Source organism: Syzygium oleosum, unplaced genomic scaffold, assembly GCF_021117445.2.
Source record: "Syzygium oleosum isolate NSW1041296 unplaced genomic scaffold, Sole_v2.1 Sole_v2.01, whole genome shotgun sequence".
NCBI classification, from domain to species: Eukaryota; Viridiplantae; Streptophyta; class Magnoliopsida; order Myrtales; family Myrtaceae; genus Syzygium; species Syzygium oleosum.
The window spans coordinates 275,852-285,983 of NW_026607485.1; the positions used below are offsets into that span (position 1 = coordinate 275,852).

The 10,132-nt window shown below is 40.3% G+C and overlaps 1 protein-coding gene and 1 pseudogene across 1 annotated transcript; both read right to left on the reverse strand.

Annotated features, from left to right (window-relative positions):
• The window catches only part of LOC115664372 (tRNA-specific adenosine deaminase TAD2-like), a 99,671-nt pseudogene extending 99,155 nt beyond the window's left edge, over window positions 1-516 (reverse strand).
• A 254-nt stretch (window positions 517-770) lies between these two features.
• LOC115664299 (TMV resistance protein N-like) lies at window positions 771-5,691 on the reverse strand. Its single transcript, XM_056315508.1, has 5 exons — window positions 5,211-5,691; window positions 3,549-4,647; window positions 3,180-3,458; window positions 1,792-2,672; window positions 771-1,461 (listed from the first exon to the last, which is right to left on the reverse strand). Exons 1-5 carry the CDS (start codon window positions 5,681-5,683, stop codon window positions 771-773), a joined length of 3,423 nt encoding a protein of 1,140 aa, XP_056171483.1. The 5' UTR covers window positions 5,684-5,691.
• Window positions 5,692-10,132: the final 4,441 nt, after the last annotated feature.

A 10,132-nucleotide genomic window follows, 5' to 3' on the forward strand; every position in this document is an offset into this window, starting at 1 on the left:
TAGAGATTGTCACAGATTTTGCAGCGTCTAACGTCGATTACCAATGAATTCACTACCAATCATCCACAGACAAATCTTACAAAGAAACACTAGTTCAACATCTCTCAAACAAATTGAACGACACATTAATCGGGTCCCCACGCAATAGTAGCACCAAACGAATCGAATTCAAAATCCAGCTCAAGTATCACATCAACTAATACAATTCGGATGTGCCAGGCTTTACCTGATCCATAGCAAGCTGAACAAAGCCCAAAACCTCAGGAGAGAATGGTTCACCCGAAGCAACGTCATCAGTATCCATTGATTCGGACGGCGGTGGTAGTCCGTCGCCTCCGCTCGCCGGCCTCCGTCGCCGTGGCTTCGATAAAGACTCTGTTTTAGGGAGACGAACTTCTTCTTCTATTCATCGCCTCCATCGGCAGGTGGCGATCTTACATTCGTCAGAGCTCGGTGGTGTCGGATGGAAGAGGAGCAGTCGTGACGTTGAAAGTGGCATCGGTGGAGTCCGAAGTTTGCCCATGGCAGAGAAAAGAGGATCCCCCAAAAGAAGAGAGAAAAACTAAATACAAAGAAAAGTGACAAAAGAGAAGAAAGAACAACAGGATTTTAGTTAGGATGTACAGTTAACTTGGGCAAAAGTAGGTACTAACAGCGTGTTACCGGTTTTTCTGAGAAAGGAAAACAAGAAGGAACAAGAAGAAAGAAGGCATTTTAACCAAGATCAGCTGATTTTACTGACCTACGAATTGCTTCCTTGGCAAGTTCCATCATTCTGACAACAAAAGCTGTAAGCCAACAACGCCACCGTACTCATCTCCACCAACCGAATTGGAAGTCAACATAGTCTTGGTTCGTATGCCTTGAGTGAGAATAGGATTATGATTTCTCTTTGGCGCTATTTGACTATACTTCTTGGTGCTTATTTGACAGTCTTCCAAGTCTTTCTGCAAATCTATTTCAGTCTGAACTAGTGAACTCTCAGCTTCTGAATCTGTTGAGTCATGACTAACTTCATAGAGGAAAGCTGGATCAATTAGCTGATTGTCTTGAAGCACACCCTCTAAATCGTCATCTAATTGCTTGCATATTATTCGGAATCCCAACTTTTTTATGATTTTGCCAGATATTGCAAGGTGAAATTGTGCATAACTCCCCTCAATTTGATCAAAATCGACTACTCCCCGTGGTTTAGAAGGTATATAGCTAAACCAGATATGATCCGAATCCAACAATCCGAAAATATTTTCGATGGTTAGCCGACGTTTGCCGTTAACACTAAGTGTAATCTTAGCTGAGTGTTGCTTTGTCTCGTTATCAGTTTTAACAACGGCACAGAGAGCAAATCCAAGAAATTTGTCATACAAGTCCTTTGAAACCATGAAAGATATGAAATCCTCTTTAACAGGGATGACCCACTTTGGCATATCTCCTCCAGGGAGCGAGGCAAAGAAACCACGACTATTCTGTTTTAAGAAAACCGTTAGAATGTACCCAAATTTGTTATTCATAACCAAATAAATGAATTCAATTGGAGTTTAGTAAGCAATCCATTTCGAACTAGAGCTCTAAAATGAGTAGAGATCCACTGATCCATGCTTGCATTAATGTACAGGTCTCATGCGATAGAAATCATTCCCATAAAAGTACGGTAGCTGCCCTTTTCTTAAGCCTCAAATCTTGCGTTTTCTGATTTTGCAATATACAAGCACACACTACAGCACGCACATACTCCACATGAATGAGCGCATGAGAGAGAGAGAGAGAGAGAGAGAGAGAGAGAGAGAGAGAGAGAGAGAGAGAGAGAGAGAGAATCTAACCTGGTTACGTGAGAAAATATGATCCATGGTAAACACTCTTCGGACAAAATCATGAGATGAAGTAAATTTTCCAATCTTTTGCAGAGATTCGCAATTAACCGCCCCCAAAAAATCCAAAAATGGTGGAAGCTCAAGAATCTCTTGTAATTGATGGCAATCTTGAACTTCCAAAAAGGTCAAACTATCACGCTTATTGATGGATGTGGGAAGGCTAGTAATTTTGTTCTCCGCCAGAACTAAACAATCCAACAAGGGAAAACATGAAAGATTCTCAAGAAATTTTACTTCGGACAGATTACATCCCCTAAGGTTCAAGTAGAGTAACTTTGGAAGTCCAGTCTTCATGTGTGGATCAGCTAAATCCTCGTACTTTGGAAACCCGAATAATTTTGTGCAACCCTCAAGAATCAACTTTTCAATGTTTTGTAACTTGTAAATGCTAGACGGAAGACTTACGAGGTTCTTGCAATCACCTACATTCATTCTCTCCAAAGAGACTAGATTTTCTATTGATGTAGGAAGTTCTCTAATAGCGGTCCCTTGTAAAGCAAGCTCTTTTAGGCCTAATTTTTGTGGAATATCAGGGAACCTTCCAAGTTTTGTGCAATTTACAAGATGGAGAGCTCGAAGATTTCTCGACTTGAGCTCATTTGGGAAAACGCTAAGTTCAGAGCACCCCTTTAAAGTCAAAACCTGTAAATTGTCATGATATGCAATAGACTCGTGTGCTTCTACCAAATTTTTGCAATTCTCGAGATTCAATTCCTCGAGATTTGGAGCACATGAGAGGTCGGGCATACTAATTAGCATCTCACATTCACTTAAATTCATGTACTTCATATTTGGGAAGTCCTGCAAAAACAGCAAAACCAACTTTGGTAAACATTTTAAAGTGATTTTAATATTTTGTTATTCCTTTCATCAATTATCCTCAATAACTTATATCACAGATATTATACCCATGGACAAATACATGAAGTTGGTTATTCTATTTAATCTCTCACGTGATTAAAATTAAAATTTGAATTTTCTTATGATCCAATGACCTTCATAAAAACTTTCAAATTTTGAAATATTTTTCTCTTTCGACAAGTTCCTTCGTTCCGTCTATTTTTAACAACAAATGTTTCCATTACATATTTCTAATAAAGTTATTTAGCTTAATTTTTCAAATGCCAATTTTGATGCACGTAAAAATATTTCAAACAGCAAGTTATTAGGGTCATTTTGAAAGAAAATAGAGAAGTGATTTCTAAAACATAGGAATACCACTTCCTTTTGTGTACAAGTACACGTAACAAGCATATACACATACAAATGAAATAAATAATAAAAAGGTCTATGTAGGTAAATCCTCACCGTAAATTGTTTTAGCACTACTGTGATGCTGCTTTTGCTCACATCAAATCCCACTAATTTATTTCGACCAGAGGAAAATTCTGGAACGGAGGGAGCACATCCAGGCCATTCAAACCATCTAAGCTCATGAGAAAGACATAAAGGACCTTGGAAAGCATTATGCACATTGTGCATGATGAGTAATCTCAACCTTCTCATTTTTGTAAAAGCATCAGGACCAATATACATGTTTGTCGGCTCAGGTAGCTCCAACACTATGGCTTTTACAGCACAATCTCCCTGTACATACAAGATTATTTAGGTTATGCATTTTTAGTAATTAAAGTCAAAGATAAGAAGCACAATTTTGATCGTGTTCGCAGGTCTTACCATGTCACGTGACAAAACATCAACAACATCATCATATAGCCATAGCCTAGTGCGTCTTCCGGGATCATCGCGACATTCTTGTTTCACAATATCCATACCCATCAATTGAATTAAGTCATGCATTTCTAGGATTTTGGTCTCAATTCTTATCAAGGACCTCTTAATAAGAATTTCGAATCCTACAGCTGTCTGGAGATCGCAACTGTTGAGAACCTTGTTTGTATACTCTCTTTCCTGCCCCTTAAAGAAGCAAGCAATGTGGAGAAAGATCTCTTTCTCATTTTCATCTAGTCCATCGTAACTCATTTTGAGCACATTATTAATGGTTTTGTTAGGAATCCTAGAAAGTTTCATTAGTGTACTTTCCCATATGTCTTCCGATGTACCACATAATAAGGAACCCAACACCTCAAGCGCTAAAGGGAGGCCTTTACAATAATTCAGAGCACTATCCACTAGATCTGTTTTGATTTGGTGCTTCTGAAAAGCATGCTTACAAAGCAGCTCATGAGCTTGATTGTCATCTAGTGCTTCAACTTCATACACATGATCTTGATTTATCCCGTGACAAGTTAGCAAATGTTTATCTCTTGTGGTAATAATGATCCTACTCTCATTACCAAACCACTTGCCTTCTCCTGCTAAAGCATTTAATTGGCGCAAGTCATCGACGTCATCAAGGATGAGGAGAACTTTCTTGCAACCAAGTCTGTGTTGTATTATATTAATACCTTCATCGACGTTGGACACTTGTAATTTTTTTTTTAGTAATAATATATCTTTTAGTAATATTTCTTGCAAATTAACTAGACCCGTGCTACCTTTTGAAGTTTCTCGAACATTTGCCAGAAAACATGAACCCTCAAATTGTCTAAATATAGCATTGTAAAGAGCTTTTGCTAAACTTGTCTTCCCTATACCTCCCTGTCCCCATAATCCCGCCATGAGAATACCATCATCAGACTCCAGATTTAACGTCGATTTCAACTTAATCACTTGGGAATCTATCCCAACCGGGTGCTTAGCAACATGCAAAGGTTTTCGGTCTAGGTGATTAGAGATCTCCTTCACAATTTTTTGTATAAGCTTTGACTCATCTCTGTCAAAAACAGAAAAAGAAGTTGGAGCATCATATGAGCAATCATAAGCTAATAATGATAAAGCAATGCATCACATTTTCAGATTATAGATATATATATCCACCTAGTTGAATTAGAACTCCAAGAGCTCCACACCAATCAAAACAACCATTCCGGGGTTCAACTTTTAGTCATCCAAGTGATTCATGCTCTTTTGATTTATATATGACGATTTACTTAGTTTTGCTTTTGACTTTTATATGTGATATATCTATACACTTCATCAAAAAGAGCTATTTAGGACTTTGAAAACTATTAAATACCCTAAAGCACCGTGTCATTGCCTTACATGGCCTATACACACTAATTATCTTGTAACTGACCTTGCGAGCTTTCTTACTCCTTCCAAAGAAATGGGGTAGGTGCAATAACACTACTTAACATTTTATCCATTGGTAGATCAAGTATTAACATATTATAGTTGACATCATGTGTGTCGATTCATTTATTCTTTTTTACAAACAGTCTTTATACTTTGTAAAGATTGGTTTCTTGCGCAAAATATGAACTCCACTCAACTTACCCATCGTTCAAATGCCATCCGGATAAGCTACCCACGTTGAAAAGAGCTTTCTTCCATCTCTTCACTTCCTCCGAATCCTTTCCGAACTTGGACTCATGCTTAGCTAGAACTCTCCCATAACTCTCTCTCCCCCTTCTCACTTCTCTTGGATCCACTTTATAAAAAACTGGTAGAACAGTGAGGTCCTTTTGTTCCTTGCACTCCATAATCTTTGCCACCTCTTCCAAGCACCATCGCGAGGAAGCATAATCCTCCGAGAAAACGATGATTGCAATGCATGATTGCTCGATGGCCTTCATAAGCACTGGCGATATTTGGTCTCCCTTCCTCAGCTCCTCGCTATCAACAAAAGTGTATATTCCATTTTGCTCTAAAGATTTGTAGAGATGACTGAGAAAGTTGTTGCGCAAGTCTGCACCTCTGAAACTCAAGAAGACGTCGTAAATCCTTTTGGGTTTCGATGAAGAAGCCATTGGATGATGGAGTTTGCCAATCAGCAACGACTATTAGCTTAAGATCCGATACAGTGATTTTAGGTAGTTTGTTCATTACCACTTGATCTTCTTCTTGATTTATTCTTATACTAAGAGGATAGAGATGCATGACTTTTTTTTAGTACTATGACCGAGACATCTAAAGGTGTGAACACATGGACTTATTTTCACCGAATACCGCGTACCACCGCTTTATTCGGATGGTCAGAGGGACACAAGCTTCTCTATGGCCGACGAAAGCAGTGAATATTATAGATCAGTGCTCGTCCTAGTGGACTCGATCATTGCACAAACCGACAAGCAACTTTGGAAAAACATGAGCTCGGTGATAAAAACAACTTTGCTGGCTTCCTCGAAATTTTCATTCCCAACCTCTGAGAAGTTGTGTTTTCCTTGCTATATAATAATCTACCTCATGGCCCACTCAAGAGATATATAATTACACGCAGAATCAAGTGTACCAGCAAAAAAATATTAGACTTATTAATGATAGTAGAACTTTGGAAAAATATGGTGCTTAAGTATGGACCAAGATACTTAATAGGTATGAACATATGGACTTATTTTGACTGAAGACCGCGTACCAGTTTCGTGGACTGGACACTAATTAATTAGTTAATTGATTTCTTGTCATTATAAAAAAAAGGCGCTATGAAATCTGTGGTGATAGCATGTGCAAAGTTATTGGGTTTTGAAACCAAGAATCTTTCTTTAATCAAGAGCCACCTGTTTGTACTCATCTAGTCTTTATTGCGAAGCATTTTTAACATTCGTGCGTACATGTGATTTGGTTTGGATTTACTCCACCTCGAATAACGTGATCGTCAACAAGCCGTTGGACTGACAAACTTGTGAGAAATGGTGGATCTAGAAGCTCATGTATGTATAGACAAACGCAATATTAGCCTACTGGAAATTTAGGATATGTGAACATTCATGAGAAAATAATTGAATAGTATTTGAACCGTGTTATAATAGCATTTGAACTACCTTATGAAAAACCAAAATATATATTTCATGCTGAGGATTGTCACACAAAATTTTTTCTAGTTTCTTTTTTGTGAACTCAAATGGTTTTACGCCCAAAAAAGTCAAAACTTTTTTTCAAAGCACTCCTAATGGAAAATATGGCTCGGTGACACGGACAAGTTACCGGAATAAAAAATATTATATATATATTAGTGCCTTCATTTAATAGTAAAATGTTATTCTTAACCAAAACAAAGCATGAACCGATGTCGGAATAGACCATAGTTACTGCATCCACGACTCAAAGTTGTGTTGTGTCGTAGCTACAAGTGAAAGATATAGACTGTAGTTAGGTCTAACCCTTTTTCACTTTTTTATCATAATCATAGCTACCTTGGAGGCTTATAAAACACCATATAAGCCCATGAACAATTTAAATTAGGTTTTTTGAGAATATCCGTTGGTATGACTTTCATGATGCATATTGGCAGTACATAGTTATAAGGCTGCATTACTTGTTACTTAACGTCATAGAAATGACGCTGAATATTACTTGCTATGCTGCGATTGTGCGTTCCCCTTTTATTTCCATTCTAGGTCACAAGAACGAAAAGAGTAAACGGGAGCACGTGGAGAGTGATATGAGGTGACTTTGAATGACATTTACCAAATGAATTTTAGTAAATTGAGAGTGCAAGTGAATTCCTTTTGAAAATGGTTTAAATATTTTTACGTTAAAGGCTTAGTACTTTATGGGAAGGCCTATCATTCCCTATAATGTCGGTATGAATTTGAGGTATGATACATATACTAAACATATTTCTCGAAATATAAATTAAAATGCATAAGATTTTCACTAACTAAACGGGTGCCTAGCTGCCAGCCTTCCAAGACGGGGGGAATGTCACGCCCCGAACCCCCGTCGAGCCCGCGACATCCCGCCTCCGGTCGAACAGAGTGCGACGTCCCAGGAATAACGTCGCCGACCCAACGATCCATCAGAGTTAACTCGCGGCAGAAGCAATCAAAAATCCCGGACATTAAAATTGGAGAACACCAGGAAGGAACAAATCGACAAACCACCAAGCATATATTACACTTCCAAATATTTACATCATCCGCCAATACAAACTACAAAATAATTTATAAGCACACCGAACTATGAACTCCAAACCACCAAAATATCAAGATCAGCTCTCTAGGTCAGCACTATCCAAAAATGGGGCGCATCCTCCTCCCAGAACTATCCCCTACGCCCTCTCGAAGGCGTCCACTCTGACTCACTGTCCTCGGCATCACCACCTGAATCCTCCGCAGCTGTCTGCTCACCCGATGACTCCGAGTCGACCTCAATCTCGACATTCAGGTGGGGGCTCTGAAATGGTTTGGTTGAAACAACCATGAGATCACATCTCAATAAGTCACAACCTAAGCCCCACCTAGGCTATCACGTAATTCCAGACACATCCAAACGCGCAACCAAACAACTACACAACCAGCAATCAAACATTCACACATACCTGGACTCTCTGCATACGCACCATGCACGTTAGCCCACAATCCCAACATACAATTCTTGCACACATGCCATCACACACTTTCCACATATCAATACACACGCCAATCATACCACAGCGGTACATCACAGCCGGCGTGCCTCGATTATAAAGCAAAACCTACTTGGGCACGTCCCATACCATGCCTAGCAGATTTTACCCCATAATCGCGCACTGCATCACGCGATACAAACACACTCGCACACTAACTCACACCATGCATCACTTTCACAATCCTCACATGTCAAGCCAAATCCCGCTCGTTCTCAACCTTTCCACCACTACCGCGCCCGCGTAAAACGCATCAGGCCAACGGTCTTCTGACCTCGTCAGGCATCGACACCCCGTCGGGCCGGGCATCATCACCTCGTCAGGGACGGCATCATCCAGCGTAAACGAACACGCCTCAGGACGGAATCCTACACACACTTTCCTTCTACCGCGCCCGCGTAAAACGCATCAGGCCAAGGTCTTCTGACCACGTCAGGCATCGTCACCCCGTCGGGCCGGGCATCGTCACCTCGTCAGGGACGGCATCGTCCCACGTAAACGTACACGCCTCAGGACGGACCTCACCCCGCGTAAACGTACACGCCTCAGGGTCTCACTTTTCAAACCAATCCTACATTCCAGTACCTTCGTTCCACTCAAATCACATTTGTCACACGGCCATACCTACACACTGCCAAACACGCACACCTCACACACATTTCACAATTTCACATTCTCGTCACATGAACACGCCACCCAATCACACATTCTTGGCACGCGAATACAATACGCGAATGCACTATCACACCACCACATCTCACGGCCAAACACACACGGCATATCACCAATCCACATTCAAACACACATTCAGGCTCAATTCCCGCCACAAGGGCAGCAACCATTCAACCTCGACACCCCCACCATTCCGCTGATAAAAACGAACATCCAAAGAATCGGGGTAAAATTGGGCAGTTTATACAGTGACCAAAATCTCATCAAAATAAATAGTAAACGAACTCCAAAAATTCTCAATTTTGGATATGTCACAAAACACACCCCGATAAACATTTCTTATGAAGAACACGAAATCCGGTTCAAACTACAACCATGCCTTTTTGTCCCTCGAAATCAGACCAAAATCAGTTTGCTCCAACAGAATATTTTGTCCTCAAAATACATTTATTTCAACACCCAAATCATCTTGAAAAACTTTGAAATTTTTATATGTTATAACCACGAATGTCCCCAACAACTTCTGTGAAGGAATAATTTTGAAAATAGGCCTGGAAAAATTTATAAAAATTCGAACAGACCCGAAGGTCGGGTGAACAGTAAATCGGGCAGTTTTATTTCGGTCCAAAGATGGACTTCCGAATGACCTCAAATGATTTCCAAAAATTCCCAAATTAAAGTATGTTATACCTCAAGATGTTGTGAACAACTTTTATGAAGAAACCTTCTTCAAATTCGGCCCACAAAATTCTCTACAAAAATAGCAAACCGGCGGGTACAGTAACCGTGAATCCGCGATTCACCCCGAACCTCACGGATTCAAACCCGAACCGATTTCCACCGAATTCCAACCGCCAAAACTCATTTCCCGACGTCTAATCCAACCCGCAACAACCACTACCAGCCATACTCAGCCACCAATAACCATGATCAACCACCAATAATCATTATCAACGCCTTAATTAACCTCTAAATCCTCTAAACCATACCCGAACGAGTCCGAAAATACCCGACGTCCTAAATAGGGATTAGATCGCGACTTACCGGACTCTAGACTAACTCGGCTAGAGCGGGAAGGTGGAACGGCTGGCCGGCGTGGCTCCGGCGAAACTCCGGCGAGAGAGAAAATGAAGGAAAATGGAGAGAAAGAGAGGAAAATGGAAGAGAAGCTGCTGGTGGG

Bases quoted from the DNA above. Each gene is read 5' to 3' on its own strand.
- LOC115664299 (XM_056315508.1), bottom strand. From the start codon at position 5,683: ATGGCTTCTTCATCGAAACCCAAAAGGATTTACGACGTCTTCTTGAGT. The intron at 4,648-5,210 runs GTAAGTTGAGTG...TGTTTTTGACAG, and splicing joins GGATGGCATTTGAACGATGG to AGATGAGTCAAAGCTTATAC. The intron at 2,673-3,179 runs GTGAGGATTTAC...CTGTTTTTGCAG, and splicing joins TAGTGCTAAAACAATTTACG to GACTTCCCAAATATGAAGTA.